This window comes from Saccopteryx leptura, chromosome 2, assembly GCF_036850995.1.
Source record: "Saccopteryx leptura isolate mSacLep1 chromosome 2, mSacLep1_pri_phased_curated, whole genome shotgun sequence".
Lineage (NCBI taxonomy): Eukaryota > Metazoa > Chordata > Mammalia > Chiroptera > Emballonuridae > Saccopteryx > Saccopteryx leptura.
In genome coordinates this window covers 36,426,433-36,446,189 of record NC_089504.1, presented here as the reverse complement: position 1 = coordinate 36,446,189, position 19,757 = coordinate 36,426,433, and the positions used below count along the sequence as shown (strand labels likewise).

Here is a 19,757-nt window from a genome sequence, read left to right as displayed (position 1 = left end):
CACAGGGAAGGCCCAGCCATGACTTCTCTCGGTTCCATTTTCTCCATCTGCAACTGGGTGGATGAGCCATCTGCTTCTTTAATCTTTAAAACATATGACTCTTCCTTCCTTCAATATCCACCAAGTTCCTGCACACCAAGCCCTTGTCATCAGAGAAGTCAAATATCAACCACTAAATTCTCCTTCTCAGCAGAGTTGAGTTGATGGTGAGGTATATTTCTAAAGACAGAAGCTTCCCCAACTGGGTGGGGGGACATCTTTGCCCACGTACCTTGGGTGGCAAGGGTCACAAAGCCCCTAGGTAGTAGCACATCTTCCTGGAGTATCAAATGTGAATATCTAGGAATGGCTACCCCAGAGTGTCTGGGATCTTTCTTAGTTTAAACTGGGCTATTAGAAAGGCTGCGTTCTTAAGCTGTGCGTTCACAGCTGCCCTGCCCCTACAGAACGCACCTTTAGCAGGGTCATCACATTTACCCACAGGACAGAGCCCTGTAACACCTGCGGCAGCACCTCTATGGGTGTGTTGAAGATTGTGCCCACTGCCTCTGCAGGGGCCCCCACTGGAACCCCATAGGACAATTTTCTTCCCACTTAAGTGTCAGAGAAAACATGGCTTCCTTTGGGGAACTGGCCTATTTTCTCCTAGTGGACAATGAGAAGCACACAACTATGTTTCCCATTTTACTTTGACCAGCAGGAAGTTCAGAATCAAATCTGAGCGCAACTCTAGTAACCCGGGGAGCCTAGCTAGAGAGTAGGGGGATCTGGGGCAGGTGGGAAGAGGTAGGGGAGCAGAGGAGAGAGGAGAGATGCAGTGCATCGTGAGGCCGCAATTCCTGGACAGTGCCACAGACTGGAGAGATGACCAGCCCCAGACAAGGCAGGCAACCGTCTCCAGGGTACATCAACATCCAGAGGACAGCAACATTGTCACACCTTGGCAACAGACTCCTAGTCCCCAACCCTCCAACTCTCCTCATAGCAGCCAGAATAACCTTCCAACATACACTGGATTGAACCGTGATAATCTGGTTTAAAGTCTTGTAGAGACCTCTCTTTGCTCGATGAGGAGCAGGAAGGGGCACGAAGAGTTCTCCTTGGAACATAACTAGGCATACAGTAAGCAAGGAATACACAGTCACTACGACAACTACTACAGTAATGGTGAGGACCTGATGCTTTTTTTTTTGTATTTTTCTGAAGCTGGAAACGGGGAGGCAGTCATACAGACTCCCGCATGTGCCTGACCGGGATCCACCAGGGGTGATGCTCTGCCCATCCGGGGCATCACTCTGTTGCGACCAGAGCTACTCTAGCGCCTGAGGCAGAGGCCACAGAGCCATCCCCAGCGCCCGGGCCATCTTTGCTCCAATGGAGCCTTGGCTGCAGGAGGGGAAGAGAGAGACAGAGAGGAAGGAGAGGGGGAGGGGTGGAGAAGCAGATGGGCGCCTCTCCTGTGTGCCCTGGCCGGGAATCGAACCCGGGACTCCTGCACGCCAGGCCGACGCTCTACCACTGAGCCAACCGGCCAGGGCCGACCTGATGCATTTATGAGCTCCAACAAGGGCAAGTCAGTGCAGGCTGAAGTGGGTCAGGGAAGGCCTCCCAGGGAAGGCAGGACCTGCTTGGCCTAGACAGAATAGATTTAGAAACAGAATGATAGAATGTTCCATGCAGGGAAACCCTGAGCAGGAGGTTGGAGTGAGAACAACAACATTGAAAAAGTAATAATAACTGCAGTCCCTGCCACCCTGCCTGCTCAGAGCCATCCCTGCTGTTCCACACACACACATGCACACACAGGCACATGCCGGCTCATGGTTGGTGGCCCCCTCAGACAGAGAAAGAGCCCAGCCCGTATGGGGCAGTGAGGGGTCAGACCCAGCCACAGTCAGAGTATCTCCTGGGCAGGCAGGGAGACACGGGGTGGTGAAGGGTCCTGATGGGGATAAAGGGCTGAGGTTGGATTTCGAGCGGTGGGAAACCACGTGGGGTTCTTATGTGGGGCTGGGCTTTCGGAAGAGAGATCCAACAGTCGCAGCAGGGTCGGGGCGAGGGGCAGAAGGCCCCAGTGGAGGCTGCTTCCTCGTGAGCAGAGTCATCCAGACCACAGTCTCAGGGCACAGTCACCACAGCAAAGCCAAGCCTCCTCACCTGCACATCCCAGCCCTCTGGGATTTAGGTCCCCTCCGGCTGGTCCAGCCCCATGTCCCTGACTTCCTTCCACTCAGCCTGCATTCCAACCAGCCGGGCCAGCTTACAGTTCCCTGCCACACCTGCATTTCTTCATTACTTCACCCACGCTGTTCCTTCTGCCTGGAATGCCCTACCCAGACAACTCTACAATCTCCACAGATCTGGACTCTGCCTGTCTCTCAAGGCACAGCACCAATGACACCTCCTCCAGGGAGCCTTCCCCCTGTCTCAGCTTGCATACCTGTCTCCTCACCCCCTCCTCTCCTGATGGACACAGAGCCGCTACACAGGAACACGAGCTCCCTCAAGAAAGCAAGCATGTCTGGCACCTCATCTTCTTCCAAACAGTCCCAGCCCTTTTTCTGACTCAGGTAGGTGGTGGTTCAAGGCCACCCCTGATGACCAAACTCAATCATGCTCAAAAACACAAACCGGCCCCTTCCCAGGAGTAGGAGGCCCACAGGAGTAGGCAATGCTCGGCCCCAGACCTAGCAGCCTGGAAAGATGCCACTGTTCAGAGGGCAAAGCAGCACAGGAGAGTAGGAGGCATTTCTGGTGACTTCCTCTGTTAGACAAGGGACAGGCCTTCTTCTAATTTAACCCCCGTGACCTTTGAACTTCCTGGGAGGTCAGCAGCACGTCCTCCTTCCCCAGCTGTCTTTCTGTCTCTGGCCCAATGGGAGGGAGGGCCCTGGGCCTGTTCCATTTTGTGCCCGTATTGATCTGTTGGCAGCAATGGGCTGGATAATTAGCCAGGAATTAGGGTTTCTATTACAGCCAGGAGGCTGCTCCAGCTGATTTATCACCTGAATAATTTACTGTGATTGAAAGGAAATTAAAATGAACTCCATTTGACAACTGTGAGCTTTTATGGGCTTTAGTGAAGGCTCAAAAGCCAGATTAATAGCCTGGTGTTGGTTAATAGTCTTCCGAGAGTAAATACGGCAGGCTGTGCTCAGTGGCAGCCGTCCTGCCGCAGCCGGAGGAGGGACCAGCTCCCGCCAGGAGCACAGCGCCCACGACAGCATCAGCTCAAGTTTTCCTGAAACAGATCTTACCATTCCAAACAGAAACACACACGCACACACCGCCACCAGCAGTTGTTATTAATTTTTTTTCTTCTTCTCCTCCAAGGTGATTTTACTCACTCCACATGTAGGAAAACAGAATTGCTTTTTTGATAACCATTTTGAAAAAGAAGTGTTTCAATGCCCCAGGAGTGTGAATACATTAACCCTTTCCACCTGGGGCCAAGGGTTTACTAAGTTTCTCTGTAAAGTGAGAAGCCTGGGCCCACCCACCCAGGGTAGATCTTGGCGAGAAAATCAGCAAGGTGAGAGTGGGTCCTGAGCTCATGGAAGTCACTGGCAGGACCCCAACCTGGCCCTGAAGAAGGTTCTTGCCATGGGTGTTTGGGTGGATGATTTAGGAGGATTTGACCACACAAGCCTTTGTAAGTCTCTGAGGGTTCTGGAATGACAGGCAGGCTCTGGCTGCAAAAGGCCAGTTTTGAAAATCAGCCAGTCAAAAAATTTGGCTTCTAGAATTTTTCAGAGGCATGAAGGCCTGTGCAACCATCTCATACAAGATGAAGACAGAAGATCCTGAGGTCAAATTCTAGCTCTGTGACCTGAACAAGTCCCAGAAGCCCCCTGGGCCTGGACATAGGATGAACAGTCTGAAAAGAAATGTTCCAATCTGTAAAATGGGGTTCACAGGTTGTGTCCAGCTTGCTTAGTAGGCATTTACATTGAGAGTCCAGCGAGAGAATGGACGTGAAAGGTCTTTGAAAATTGTACAATATCATGCATAGGTGAGGAAGATCACTGTTGTTATTTTTATTGCTGCTGCTGTTAGTTATTGTTATCAAATCACAACTCTACTGTTGCAAATATGGAAACTGAGTTCCAGAGAAAAAGCCACTTGCCCAACAGGGCAGAGTGAGGACTCAAGTCAAACTCTCCCAGCCCCAAGGCCAGCAAAGGCTCCTTCCCACCAGGCTGCTTGCTGAAACTGACAGCAAGACCCCGACCTAGGCTGCTAGCCTTGGGAGTCACGGATCTGCTCACAGTGGAAGAGGGACCAGCCTCAGCAGCCACAGCTCCAGGCCCTTCTGGCACCACTGCCACGCCCGCGCTGACGCTCACAGGCAAGGTAAAAGCAAGCACAAGGGGACTCAAGGAACCTGTACCCTTGATGCGCCTGCCTTCCTGGCCCGAGGCCCCTTGCTTGGACCACCATTTGTCCAAAGTGATTGGGAACCGGGAGCGAGGGTATGCCATTCATAGTCCAGTGCCTTGTGTGTGTGCCCGGCAGCCCCGCAGCCTCACCTCCCATTTCTCCTCATTACTGCACATTACGAGGAGGTGAAGCAGATTAACCAGAAAGCCCTGAGTCCATCATTACCCCACCACCAGGTTCGCCTGCAGGCCCCGCCTCAGCCCACCCAGCCAGAGACAGGCCCATAGCCGTGTCCACGTCATTCTGAAGGACACCGCACAGCAACACTGCTAGAGACAGCTTGTAATTCAGGTCTCTTCCCTATCAGGCCCCATCTCAACAAGGGCCTATCGACCTGTCCCCCAACATCACCTCCTCTGTAACATCCCCCTTCACACTCCTAGCTGAGGCAATGTCTCCATTCATCAGGGCTACAGAACCTCCTCCCTTGCCTAGCAGAGTATGAATCTACATCATACTGCCCCTGCGAGCTGGTGCCTGATGCACCCCTGCCTCCCCTGGGTGAGTGGCACTGTGCCAGGCTCACAGCCAGCGTGCAAGAAACACGTTGGATAAATGAACAAATGTGTGTCTGAATGAGTGAATGGATACATACGGGGGTGGGAGGGTGGACTCCTCTGATTATGAAGTCCTATGGTCTCTGCCCAGTCTTTCTGGGCATTCTAAGCTAAGTGTTCTATGATTCAGGTGCTGAGTTTCTGTGAGGATCATGTGAAACAGAAGGAAACAGTCATTGATACTGAATGTCTGCACTAAGTAAATAAGGGCTTCCTAGACATGCCACAGGCTTTGTGTCTGGGCCCTCACTCTTCACCACTCACTCACTGGGTGACCTCACACAAGCCCTGTCCCCTCTCTGGGCCTCTCAAAGATAGAGGGTGGAAGCTTGCCTTTGTAGTCCCTGCAAGAGCTAAAGTTGTGTTATCTTGTCAATGGTTGGAAGATAAATTTTCTCCCAGATTCTGGAGGGAAAGGCCGGCCCCATCTATGGAAGTTTTCCTGACTGCACTCCTTTTCTTTCTCCTCCTGTATCAGATGAAGTGTGGCCTTGGCCTTCTCTCAGGTCTCTGAGCCGTGGGAGAGGCTGTTTGAGAAGAAAACAGACTTCTCTCTAAAACCCGGCAGCTAGTGTACAGGATCAGGTCTGTCCAGCCATACAACTCAGTTACTCCTGGAGGAGACTTCACTCCACTTGTAGGAGAAAGACCAAAATCCTGACCACAGCCTACATGACCAGATCCTCTCCCCAGTATCTTCTTCCACCCCATCTTGGCAGCCCATACCCTGAAGGAAGCCACTGGCTCTCTTTCTGGTCTTCACTCCTGCCTCTCTCCCTCTTACCTCAGGGCCTTTGCACTTGCTCTTCTTTCTGCCAGACATATTCTCCCACACCCATATCCCCTCTTCTTCTTTTTTTTTTCTTTTCTGAAGTTGGAAACGGGGAGGCAGTCAGACAGACTCCCGCATGTGCCCGACCGGGATCCACCCAGCATGCCCACCAGGGGGCGATGCTCCGCCCATCTGGGGTGTAGCTCTGCTGCAATCAGAGCCATTCTAGCGCCTGAGGCAGAGGCCACAGAGCCATCCTCAGCGCCCAGGCAAACTTTGCTCCAATGGAGCCTTGGCTGCAGGAGGGGAAGAGAGAGACAGAGAGGAAGGAGAGGGGGAGGGGTGGAGAAGCAGATGGGCGCTTCTCCTGTGTGCCCTGGCCGGGAATCGAACCCGGGACTCCTGCATGCCAGGCCGACGCTCTACCACTGAGCCAACCGGCCAGGGCCGATATCCCCTCTTCTGATGCAGCCTAACCCCTTCAGGGCTTAGCATAAATGCATTTGCCCTTTAAGCTGACTTATTCTCTGCTTTATGCCTTCGAAGAACCTCAGATATCCCCTCCTCAGCACCTAGCACATCTGTAATACACAGCACTTTGGGTAATTCTTATGTATTGTGACTTGTCCACACATCTGTAGGCTCCCTGAAGGCAGGTCCAAAGCCTATCTTGTTTATGAATGTACCTCTAGTGTTTGGCTCTATGCTGTACACATAGTAGACACTCATAAATGGTTGTTAAGTGAATACATGACTTGCAGCATGGCCTTAGGCAAGTCCCTTTGCCTCTCTGCTCTTTGGTTTCCCCATCTGAAAACAAAGTGGATAGATGGTCTGTGATACCCTCATAGGAAATGCTGAGAGGCAAGCAGACTGTGATAGGACGGTGACCCAGAAGCCTTGCACACTCCTCACTACCCTCTGGCACCTCTCCTCTGCACGGGAGCTTGTGCACACACAGCCTACAGGATTTTGAATGGCTCTTTCAGAAAAATTCAGAAGCATCATCTAAATAGCATGTAGAAGAAGCTCAGCATGGCCAGGCCTCACCACCAGCACCAGATAGTGAAGTTCTGAGAAAGTCATCACTCAGAGGTCTCCGACTCACCCACCAGCTGGGAGCCCTCAACAGGCAGGAACCATGTCTCAGCCACCTGTGCCGGCTAGGAGACCAGCCCAGGCCCTGGCACAGACTGGGCACCAGGAACGAATCTCCTGAATTGAATCTGGATTTTATCCAGGCCCAGGAGCCTCTCACTGAGCAGACCCTTTCTGGTCCCATCTCTGTGACCACAGGCAGTGACTGCTTCTCTCTCCAGGCAGAGCAGGGAGCTGCTCAGCCAGGGGTACTCCTCCTGCCTCCTTCCCTCTGGTGCGAATGACTCAGCTGGGTGTTTGTCCAGTGAGACACTTCTTCGTTTCCAGATGCTTGGATTCAGTCTCTAACAGCATGACAGGGCAACCTGGCAAGAGGGCTAACAGTGGGCACACCAGTACCATCATAACATGGCTACGGCCATAGGGTGATTATAATTATATATTTCCACCTTCACCCTGATAGGAAATTAACTCAAGACTACCTCAAGTGGCTCAGAAGATCATTACACCCTGCTGTGCAAAGAGCCCTGGGAAGGACCGCCATTCAGCAATGGCAGAGCAGCCAGACAAGGCAAGCCCCCCCCCCCCCAGCTGGCAGGAGAGACAGAGACACCGGGGCAAGAAGTCTCCAGAGCCCCAAACACATCCCCCTGACCTCATGGGATGCCTCGGCCAGCCCAGTTTGGCTGAGAACAGGAGAAGCCGTGTCTGAGTAGAACTTGGTGCTCTCACCCACAACCAGCCAGACGCCTTCAGGAGGACCCCCCAGGCCTGCGTTTGGGCAGAGGTGCAGCGGGCAGCGAGGCCTGGAGCATACCTGCTCAGGCTTGATGGGCTCCGTGGTGGTGAAGATGTCCGAGTAGTGCTGCCTCTCAAACACGCGGTCCAGCACCTCCAGCTGCTGCTGCGTGAACAGGTCTCCCCGCATCTGCTTCCGGAGGAAATCTCTGCCCGGCAGTGAGTGGCCGTTCGGCACCGGAGACTCCTGAATACCTTTAATGAGCATGAGAGAGGAAGGATGAGTGCACTTTACATGAGTTGCTGAAAAAAGACATGTCAGACACTGAGATTGGGAAAGGGGCCTGAGAAACCCACGAGCCTAGAAACAAACAAGGGGGTCCTGGCCTAAGTCACCCTGCTGATTAATGCAGAGCTAGCCTCCTATAGCCACATGCCAGGCACTGAGCAAAACCCTTTTTACATGCATCATCTTATCTAATCCTCTCAATGACCCCAATGAAGACAATTACTTTCCCATTTTTCAAATGAGAAAATTAAGGTCTAGAGAGATCAAGTGCTTTGCCTGAGGACTGGAGCTCAGGTTGACTCAGAGGCTTAATCAGCAGGTGCCACTGCCTCTCTTGTACTGACAATCCACTTGGAGGCACAGTCTCCTCCCAGAGTCCATGCCCTTACCCAGGACATTTGCCACCACATCATATGACCAGGCAATAAAACACTGTTAGGAAGGCTGTGGGGAAACGGATACTTGTGTACCATTCTGGCAGAAGCCTGCCTATTGGTCACACACCTACGCCAGACAATTTGACAAAATCTATCAATATCACAAATGCACATTCCCTTTGATAGAGTAACTGCACCTCTGGGAATTTATTTTATTGCTGAACTTAAATATACAGGAAGTGATACATGTTCAGGTTCTAGCAGCAAAAGACTGGAAACAACCCAAGAGTTTATATTACAGGGACTGGTCAAAGACACCATGGTACGCCCACACTGTGGAGGACTGTGTGATGGCAAAGAGGAAAGAGCACGCCCTCTGGGACTTGATATGGAAAGAACTTCAAGATACATCACCATACAAAAAATAAGTACAGTAAAGCACAGCATGTAGAATTACAACCTTCTGTGTAAAAAGAAAGAAAATAAGACTTTATATGCATTTTGTATAAGGTATTATATATTTATATATAATACACATATACAAATGCCTATTAATATGACATGTTATAATTGTATAATATATACTGATATAATACACATATGCTATATACCCATATTTCCCCATGTATAAGACGCACCTTAATTTTGGGGCCTGAAATTTAAAAAAAAATGTATTATATAAAGTTATTGAACTCAAGTCTTATTTATCATAAAATTCAAACAACTCCTCATCACTGTCAAAACTCCCATTCATTAGCTTGTCCTCATCTGTGTCTGATGATGAATCACTGTCTTCATAGATTGCCTCGTCCTTAATCTATGGCATTTGAAATACTACAACCACGGTATAAGACGCACCCAGTTTTTAGACCCCAAATTTTTTGGGAAATGATGTGTCTTATACATGGAGAAATACGGTATTATATATAAAGCACATACATATTAAAATACATACACACACACACACACACACACACACACACACACACACGAACTCTGGAAGGAAACATTAGAGTGGTTCCCCATTCAGGGAGGTAGGAGCTACGTGGAGGTAAGTGAAAGGGTGGGAGATTTTTCCTAGCATGCTTACTTTGTTTTGTTCTGTTTTGTTACAGAACTTTAAATGCATTGCCTATTCAAAAATGTAAATTACCTAGAAAGTACAAGGATTAAAGTCTCTATATGTTTTTTATTGTTAGCTCTTTACACTGTGATAGTCTCTGATGATGATGCTTACATGTCAACGAAAATATTATGAATTATCAATTTTTAAAAAAGCAAATTGGATGGAGTATCTTTTGTGAGCCTGGGAAGTGGAGGGGTGGGGGTGCTTGAACCATTCAAGATGAGAGAAAACAAGGAAGACAGAAGTTTCTGGTGAAGAAATGGCCTCAGCCCTGGCCGGTTGGCTCCGCTGGGGATGGCTCCTTGGCCTCTGCCCCAGGCGCTGGAGTGGCTCTGGTCGCGGCAGAGCGACCTCCCCCCCCCCCCCAGGGGCAGAGCATCGCCCCCTGGTGGGCAGAGCTTTGCCCCTGGTGGGCGTGCCGGGTGGATCCGGGTCAGGCGCATGCGGGAGTCTATCTGACTGTCTCTCCCCGTTTCCAGCTTCAGAAAAATACAATAAATAAATAAATAAAAGAAATGGCCTCAAGAGCCATCATTTCCCAGGGCCTTCTGGGATCAAGTTGCTCATGCCGGGCTGACTGGAGACACTGCTGGAACCCAGGACCAGAGGCACAGCCTCTACCTTTGCCATTGGGAAGCGCAGAGGGACCCGGCCTGCGTCAGATCCCACGCTGACAGGTGCCCTTCTCACACGGGACCCTGCCCTACCTCCCCTCCCCGCACCCCACTAGCACACTGCTGACCTAGACTTCATGTATCTTGTCAGAACCCACCCACGTGAGGAATGAGGCCAAACCATGGAGCTTGAAGCAGTGGGATATTGTGTCGCTGAGATGCTGCCAAAAGTTGGTGTCTTCCCAACTATCCCATCTGAGGACAACTGCAACACAAGGTCTGACATTTGAAAAAAGATACCAGTCTGGGGTTCACATGAGTGTTGGTCTTTTAGAGTCCCTGGGACGGCTGACAGCTCTGAGCACCTTGGCATCTTCTACAAGAAGAGCCTTCAGAGGTGGCTCATGAGAACCCTGAGAAAATGGATTCCAGATGGATTTTGACCAAAGAGGATACCCTAGGCTGGGTCCCTGCGCTGCCCACAGGACATCATCCTCATCAACATCATGATGCCCCTTCTTTCATAATGACCCATCCCCACAGGCACCAAGACTGGCAGGATGTAGGGGGCATGACCCTTTCTGTGTCTGTCTGGTGTGTTCTCCCATTAGTTGGCATCCACCAAATTACCCTGTTATCAAAGGTGCTGTGTAACTGTGCACATGGACACACACTGCACACACACACGGACACACACACACACACACAAGGGGAAAAAGACTCCGCTTGCTCCTCCTCGGTTGTTACTCTGGCCAGTCATTCTGGCCCCAGCCACACTTGCCAAAGCGTGACCTTGGCCTTGGCCCAACAGCATTCCCACCAAGTTTTTCCATGTCAGAGAGACCACATCCGCTCATAAAAGATTTCTCTCTGTCCACCAAGTTCCCTGATACTCCCCACTCCCCATTCTGCCAGCCAGGCCTAAAACTCCTAATGCATGCCGGTGGCTCCTTCTTTTCAGCCGTCTCCTCAGGACTCCCACCAAGGCCTCACCTGCCCCCAGATGGTAGTGCCCACCTCTTCTCTCCCACTGGGGCTCCCCCATCAGACATGGTCTAAGTCTGCCTTCCGGGAGGCCTCTCCTACCCACCGGGTCATCCTCCCACAGGCCTCAGGCTCAGTCCCTCTCCCGAAGTGCTCACAGGCTGGGCTCTGCCCAGCTCAGAGCTCTGGGAAGGCAGCACTCTGCCTCCCCTGGGGAAGCTCAGACAGGGTGGCTCAATGGAGGGCTCCTGTGTGCAAGGTCACTGTCTGGTCACTGAGTAGAGCCCAGCACAGAGTAAAGACTCAGGGCACTGGGCCAACTCAAGTGCATGCGCTGGGGGTCCCAGCAGCCTGCCCAGGCCACCACACATAGGCCAAGCAGAAGACTTGCTGTGTCCTGCCCTGGTTTTCTGAAAGTCGGCCACAGCCGAGAGAGTATCTAAGCTGTGTTAGTGACCCAGACACTCCACGGGGAGGCCTGTGGGCTGGGAAGAGCCACCTCTCGGGCCTCCTTCCTGACCAGGACGGCTCCTGCTGCTCCCAGCCCACCCAGCACCTCCACTTGCTTTCGCTGCCGAGCAGGTGGGTGAACTCTACCCTGTCACTTTGCACGGAGCCTAAAGTCTGTCCTTTTCTAAAGAAGGCTCCAGACACTCCTGAACATCATCATTTATTCACTCATTTAACAAATATCGATAAGGTGTTTACTTTGTACCAAGCAATGTTAAAAACAAAGACAGAGGGTACAGTGATGACCAAGAAAGGCCCCTCTTTTCAGTCTACAAAGGACAGCCCACCTCTGTCAAGTACCCACAGAAACAGACCTAGGACTACAAACAGTAATGCTTACAATAGGGGAGGAGTCAGGGAAGGCTCGCAAGGGAAGTCATGCTTGAACTGAGAGTGGAGGAGGAGGGGTCAGCAGGGCAAAGAGGGCAGGGGTGGGGAGCGTGCCAGGCAGGGCAGACGGCGTGCATACAAAGGCCTGGAGATGAGAGAAGATAAAAGGAACCGAGGGAGTGAGGAGAAGAGAGCCCGGGAGGCAGGGGTCGCCAGGCAGCCACAGAGGCCCCAGAGAGGAGCTGGGGCCCTGCTGCAGGGACAGTGGGAAGCCCTGGAAGGGACTGAAGAGACAGTCGCCCTTCACATTTCTCAGTCCCAGAGCCCGAATCACTAGTTCTTTCCGATCAGGCCAAGCTTTCTAATCCCTGCTCCCAAATATCCTCTTTTGGAAAGACTAGGGACTGGCAACATGAATTTTGCATCTGGGAGCATCTGAAGGTAATGCACGGAGTCAGCCTGCCGGCCACAGGTGACCCACTATGCCTGCGTGAAAGGTAAACCACTTGTCACTGACTGCACAGTGTTGCCAGGACAGACACGGTCTGCAAGCACATTGTCTCCTCCTCCAGGATGCCTTCCTTCATGTCCCAGCTGCTTTTCCCTCTAACCACTTTCTCTCTGGACCCTTCACTTTTACTCTGCACTGTTAGCTACCATGGGGGGGGGGAGAGGACAAGGGGAATCACAGCTAATTCATCTCTGTCACCTCCACAAGGAATATTTCTGGAATAAAAGAAAAATTAGTAATACTATGACAACCACCTTCACTCTGCAGGTCTAGTCTGCAAATGTCAGGATCCCTCTGTCTGACCTCATTCATTCATTCCTTCTTCCCTCAACCAATCTCAGTGAGCCGGCACTGTGCTTACACTAGGCGTACAGTGATGGGCAGCCCTGGTCCCCATGGAATTATGTCCAGTAGAAGAGGCAAATGCTCATTGAAAAATAATCAGACCAGTAAAGGTAAAGTATCAATCAAAATAAATACTCTGACAAAAAGGCTTATGGTTTTCAGGCCAGGGACACAGTTGATCTGCCTCGAGGCACCACACACAGTGGGTGCACAAGCAAACAGATTATACGCTCAGAGACAACTAAAAATGAATACCAGAAAATCACCCCGAGCACGATGGCAGATCTGAACCTCCAGGGCCCCAGCGGAAGCTACTGTAGTATTTCTCATCTGTGCCATAAAGATGCTCTCTGATTTCACTGGGAAATGTGGTCTTGGAGACAGGCTGCAGAAACACTCGGACCCATTTTATTCCCCAGAGAAAAACCTGAACTCACAGTGTGAATGGTATGCTTAAATATATGGACAGACATGGGCAAAAGCACAAAGGTATACAGAGGGCATGGTATCTTTAAATCTTTTTTTTCTACTCCAAATCAAATAATATGTAATAGACCCAGTGCTGGGCTTAGTCAACCATGGCTGTCAGAATTAACATTCTGGAAGCTAGCTTCAGGGGAGCAAGGGGCAGGAAGCCCGTCTCGGGGAGCACAGAAATGCTGGCTTTAAATTTCAGGTTAAACCAATGTTATTCACAACCCGGCTTTGAAGCTAAAAGCTTTACACAATCGGGTCTGGTCACGCAAAGGGGGAGGAAGCAAAACAGCCTCAGATTCCCATCTGTCACAAGAAAGCTGTCTCTTGTGTGTCTTAAAAGATCATAAACCCACTGCGTTTTCTTCAGAGCACAGCAGATTTGGAGATTTTGCATTTTTCTTGGAGGGTTCTGGTTTGTTTCTTTAAAAATCATCATGTATTTTATGCCTGCAGATGCTCACTGGGAGGAAAAAAATAAAAAACAAACAAGAATCTCCATAATCTCTTATGGCATCATGGTCTTTGGGATGCAACCCCTGCCGGAGGCCTAGGAAGCCCAAGAAAGGAGGCTGGAGCCACTGGGTAGCCTCCCACCTCTCGTGGAGTCCCGTTTTCCTACAGAGCCCAACTGAAGCCTGAGCCCTTACACAGCCTCCTTCGTCCTTGCAGTCATGTCTCAGCATGGCAGTGCAGTGGCAGGGCCCAGTGGGAAACTGGTTGGGAGCCAGCAGACCTGGGTTCTAGCCCTAGCTCTGCCCTTACTTGCTGTGTGAGCCCAAGTAAGTTCCTCTCCCTCTCTGGGCCTCGGGGGCCCCATCAATAAACTACGGAAGCTGAGTCAGTCATTTCTAACTGTTTTCTCCTCCAAAGTCTATCCAGATTTTCTCTACTAAATAGTACTAGATGGGCATTAACTCATCTTCCCATTTTGTTGTTTGTACAATCTTTGTAGGGGACTTCTCCTTCAATATTCACTCTACCCTCAAACAACTGCTGAAGCCTACCTTTGCCAATACTTGGTTTATGAACGGGCATGTGAAGAGAATGGGGCTGTTAAGGGGCTTCTGGGAGGATGTCAGAGATAGGAAGAAATCTCTGTTTTCTACACTGGGGTACATTTACTCTTAATCTCTTATGATGTTGTGAAGATAACTCCCAGATCCCACCATTATTGATTTTATGCAGTACAATGTCCCCAACTGTCTTACCAAGGGTCCAAGGTCCTCTACAGATCTGGCCTGCAGGGTTCCTTGGAGTCTGACATCCAGCCTATTTGCTGCTTCTTCCCCCAGGACTCTGACACCTACCATGCCCCCAGATCTGCCTCCCCCATTGAAAACGAGGGGACAGAGTCAGGTCTTGCCCGGCCGTCTGCCACAGCAGCCTAGAACAGTTGGGAAGATTGAACTGGTGTAATCTGGGACATTTCCAGCTTGAGTCAAGTGAGCCAGGGGGCTTGGGGTTGATCTCCTCAGGTGGCAGCAATGGCTGAAAAGAAGGCTATAAAGGCCTGACCTGTGGTGGCACAGTAGATGGAACATCAACTTGCAATGCTGAGGTCACTGGTTTGAAACCCCAGGCTTGCCTGGTCAAGGTGCATACGAGAAGCAACTACTGTGAGTTGATGTTTCCCGCTCCTGCCCACCCCCTTCTCTCTCTCTCAAGTCAATAAATAAAATCTTTTTAAAAAAAGAAAAACCAGTCTATAAAGCAGAGACTGACCAACTTCAGACCATTTGCAGCTTTAAGAAAGCTGGACAACTTGCAGCTTTAAGAAATTGTTTCAGATACAACAGAATGGAGCTCCAGTGGTGCAATCGGTTAGCACATGGTACTTACACAGATACAACAGCAGCTTGCCAACGGTAATAGTGGCTCTAGAATTTCTCCACAGGAGGGACTAAGCATGACTATGAGTTATAAAAGTACGAAGACAGGTATTTGTTCTGGGGCAATATTACCAAAATGGCCTGCATACAGTTGAGAGAGCATCTCCTGCTTTCAGCAAAGAATTAAGGGTACTGCCAGAGATGATGGGTACACAGGCTTCTCCAAGCGCCCCCGAGCTCACCCTAGATAGGGCACTGCTTGGGGCCAGGCACTGAGCCAAGTTATTTTTTCAGCATTAAATTTCACTGATCCTCAAAACAATCATGTAAGATATGTATTATTATCTCATGTTACAGATGAGAAAGATGAGGCTCAGAGAAGTTGAGTAACTGAGCCTCAGCTGGAACTGGTACCTTGATCTTCTGCCTGAAGATCCAGTGCTCTCTCCACTTCCCTTTATTTTCATGTCAACTACTGAGACCAAACCCTGTGTTACTTCACGTGTAAATGGGGAAAATGGTATGTGGGACAATCCCTGGGGTTTTTGTAAGAACTAAATGAGACACGCCTGGGAAGTACCTAGCAGGGTACCTGGCATGAAGGGAGTGTCCAAACAATGCTAGATGTTGTCATCATCATTTTCACCAGGAAAGCCCTTGTAAGGCTTCCCCAGAACACAGCCTAAGCCTTCTGACCCCCATTATCTGCCCTTCCAGACAGGGTCACCACTCCAGTCTACTCTTCATTCCTCAAGTGTCCCTTCCTATCACTTCCCTATGCCACCATTCTGTCTGTTCCCTCTGCTGGCTCACCTTCCGCCTCTACCCACCAAGACACAGCCTGAGCCCCACCTCCTCTCCGAAGCCTGCCTCTAAGTCCAAAAGCTGAATTAACTGTCTTCAGCTTGGGATCCCTCAGCAAGCTGCACAGGCTACCACTCTGGCCTGGATTTTACTCCTACAACCCACCCTGCAAGGTCAGTCCTCTCAGAATCCCCATGCTGCTGGCAGAGGTAATAAGAAGCTTGTTCAAGTTCACAGACAATACATGACAGAGCACTTGCACACCTCTTACCATATTTTAGCCTAAAGCTGAGCATTGTGATGGACATGGTATAGCACACTAAGGAAGTCTGGGTACCCCAATCAGGCCCAAGTTCAAATCCTCACTCTGTCTTTTACAAACCTATAATATTTGAAAAACTTCCTTAGCCTCTCTAATCCTCAATTTTGTCATTTATAAAATTAGGCAATAATGACACCAGGGAGATGACGTCAGCATAATGGCGCGGTAGGAAGCGATACCTATAAATCTCCCCCAAAACTCAACAAGATCTTCAACCAGAAACAGAAAAACCTATCCTTGGAGCCTCCAGATGTTTTGCAATACACCCGAAGGTATGGTCGAGCGAAAAATTGGCTAAATATATAATCAAACCCCAAAGGAAATAGGGAGTAAGAAATGCTCTGCTTTCCTCACTAACCTAAACAGGGCTGCTTTCACTGGGAACTGAGAATATAGAAACTGAGGCGGGCAAAGGGGGTGAATAGATCCAGGCCATGGCACAAACGGCCGAACCAGGCTGTGGCATGGAGATCCAAGCCGAGGAAAAACTGTGCCTGTGGCAACCCAGTCAATACAAGCTAAGACTCGCGCCAAACCCAGACAAAGAAAGACAAGTGGGGCAGCCATTTTCCCCAATCTCCTGGTCGGCGCGCGCAGATAGTGGGCGAGAGATTCCTCTGAGTGCCTCAGCAGTGGGCACTCGTGTTACCCTACAGAGAGGCAGAGTCAGGGGCCTTTGTGTGGGCCAAAAGCGGAATCTCTGGGCTGCCCCAGCACCCTGAAAAAGCCGCGCACGGGGAGGGAGCAAGAGCCAATTCCAACGCTGCAACTTTTCCATGCGGGAGGGGGTTTCACTCAGAGTGTGAGACTTCTGGCCTGATATCCTGGTCTGCGCACAGATAGTGAGCGAGAGTTTCCTCCAAGCACCCCAGGAGTGGGCGCCCACCCGTGTTACCGGACAGAGTGGCAGAGCCAGAGGTCTTTGAGTGGGCAGAATCCCCGCCTGATTATGCTAGCAGCTCTGACTGACTGAGCCTTACCCAGAGCCCTGTGCTGAGTGGGAATAGAGTGGGGAGTTGCCAGCTCTTTGAGCCTCTTACTATCCAGGCAGAGGCAGCAGCAACCCCATAGCTGGATTATCAGGCTACTAATTGAGAAAGGAAAGACTAGGAGAGAGGCTCCAGGAACACGGACTCTCTCACTGTCGGAACCTATAAATGCTAATGAGCCTCGACTGCCAACGAGACTGAAGCACAATACATGACATCGCCATAGAGACTTATCAACTGCAAACCTCTACCTGAGCGTGCCAAAGGGGCAGAACCTGGGGTACAGAGTTGATGAAAGAATTGAATGAAGATAGTGTAAAATGCTTAGTAGTATCTGGCACATATTAAGTGCTAGATAAACATGAGTTATTTCTAGTAGTATTACTTATTTCCTTCCCTACTAACAGTAGGAACTCTCTGAGGACAGAGCCCATGTCTGACTCACATCAAACATGGGAGATGAAAATCAACGTTTGTTGACTGAATGAGTGACCTCAAGAGGTTGTAGGCCTGAATGGTCCAAGGGGACTCAACAGTAAGATGGCATGTGGCATCATCAGAGAACTCAGTAAAGAACTTTGAGGAGTGACCTCCAGTATACCAGTGATCCCAGAGGAGGACACAACTAAGGTTTTACATTCTACCTACTTTTCAGAAAGATTTGAGGCAGACCATTAAAATTTTAATAAAGTTAATAAAATTTTTAATAAATTTAATAAATTAACAAAAGTCAGTTCAGCTCTAAGCTTCCTGGAACACATACCAAAAATAAAACACAACAAGTCACATATTGCTCAGAGTCCAACAACAAAATGCCATTAATTCTTCTATTAAAAATAACTCATGGAGTTTCTAATCTCTGCATGGTGGCGTCTGGATGTTCAAGGTGACCTAGAGACGGCTAACAACAAGGGGTCCTGAAGGAGGGCCCATCTAAGCCAGACCTGAGACAAGGGGAGGGAACAGACACTGAGATAAGAGGTCGGATTCCAGGCACAGACAAGAGTCAGTCAGCAACGTTTCCAGAGCATCTATTGTGAGCCAGGCCCTGTGCTGGGGACCAGGGCCACAGGGCTAAAACTGTCCCGCGGCAGCCCAGAACGAAAGTCGATATACTGAGCGGCTGTATAAATCCCATCCTAAACTGGAACCGCAGACTGAGAAAAATCAAAGTGGCATGGAGGAAAATTCCATCGGAACTACCATTATTCAGCCATTAGTTTCACTCAATCTTTCTTCCCGGAGAAGTAAAACGCGAAATTGTAAAATTGCCAAATACGTTCAGGTTCAACCAGAGTGAATCTGATTTGTGTCGTGTGTTACCCAATGAGTCATAGGCTGTCAGGGAGAGAAAGGTCCCAAGGGACCTAAGATTGCACACTCAGGGATAGCAAAGGGATTTGTCTGGGGCTAGAAGGCAGGTCCTAGGTGAGGCCGGTCTGAGGTGCAGCAGGTCCAAAGAGAGGTGGGTTTAGGAAAACACCAGGCCCCGGATTCCTGTCCCAAGCTTCCTGGGTCCATTCATCCTGAGCAACATACACCAAACTCCTGCTGAGTGTCTGGCCCTGGGCTTGGCACCTGAGCTACAGAGCGGCTTAAGTCCTAGCCCCTGCCTGTAAGTGGAGGGCACAGACAAGTTAATAATTCCAGCATAGTAAAGTAGTGCTGGGATCCTGGGAAATGGAGACAGCCAGAGAGTCAAACTGTAGTGGTCGACCCTTATCTGTGCTTCCCCTGCACTAGGCACTATTCTAAGCACTTTATCTATTTAATCTTCACAGCAACCCAAGGATGTCAAGTCTGTTGGTTCCCCCTCCCACTTTGCAGGTGAAGAAATTGAGTTACAGAGAGGTTAAGTGACTTGCCCAAGAGCACATAGCTAAGAGACAGAGGAGCTGGACTCCAAACCCAAACAATCTGGCTCCAGAGTCTGCTTGTAACCCTACGCTAAGCCACTCCACTGAATCCAGACTTGGGGCAGGTGATCCAAAAAGGCCCACCGGAAAAGATAAAGCCCCAGTCTTAAATATGAGCAACGAAGGAGTTAGCCAAAGAAAGGAGCAGAGAAGAGGAAGTGCGTTTCACCCAGAGGGAACAGCATATGCAAAGGCTTAGAAACTCAAGAAAGCATGGTTTATGGGAAAGGGCTGTAATTCAGTAGGAATTGAATGCAGGAGTTGGGTAGTGGGAGGGCTGCAACATGTGCAAGGCTCTTTCCTTCCTGTCTAGCTCAGCACCCTTATCTATTATCCAGAGCCTAATATATACTCTGATGTACAAACAGAACAAGTGCATTATTGAAGCTCTCATAGTGTTGGTATGAAGAGATGAAATTTCTTTGTGTTTAAAGGAATCAAGATGACCTCAAAGAATAAGCAGGAAGGAAGGAATACCTTGTGTATTGCCACAGGACAAGTTTGTTCTCTCTAATCCATACTGTCCAAGTCCATTACCTCATACGGTAGTACCTAATTACTCCACCTTGCAGAGAGATATGCACACTAATTAGGAAGGATGTTAGCCACCATAGTGAAAATATTCCAAAGCAAATGAAATATTACTAGGAGCAAAAGGGTGATTTGTTTCTGTGAATCGTGCTTTTAAATTAGATCAAAGACTGCTAAAGGCCTCGTTTTAATTATACC

General features: G+C 49.8%; 1 protein-coding gene across 7 annotated transcripts in view; it reads right to left on the bottom strand.

Moving 5' to 3' along the window:
• The window catches only part of PAX5 (paired box 5), a 180,868-nt gene that overhangs the window by 107,638 nt on the left and 53,473 nt on the right, over positions 1-19,757 (bottom strand). For all 7 annotated transcript variants that reach the window (XM_066367659.1, XM_066367655.1, XM_066367658.1 and 4 more), the window contains one exon: positions 7,685-7,860. In XM_066367659.1, coding sequence (XP_066223756.1) covers positions 7,685-7,860 — 176 coding nt within the window. The remainder of the gene's footprint in view (positions 1-7,684; positions 7,861-19,757) is intronic.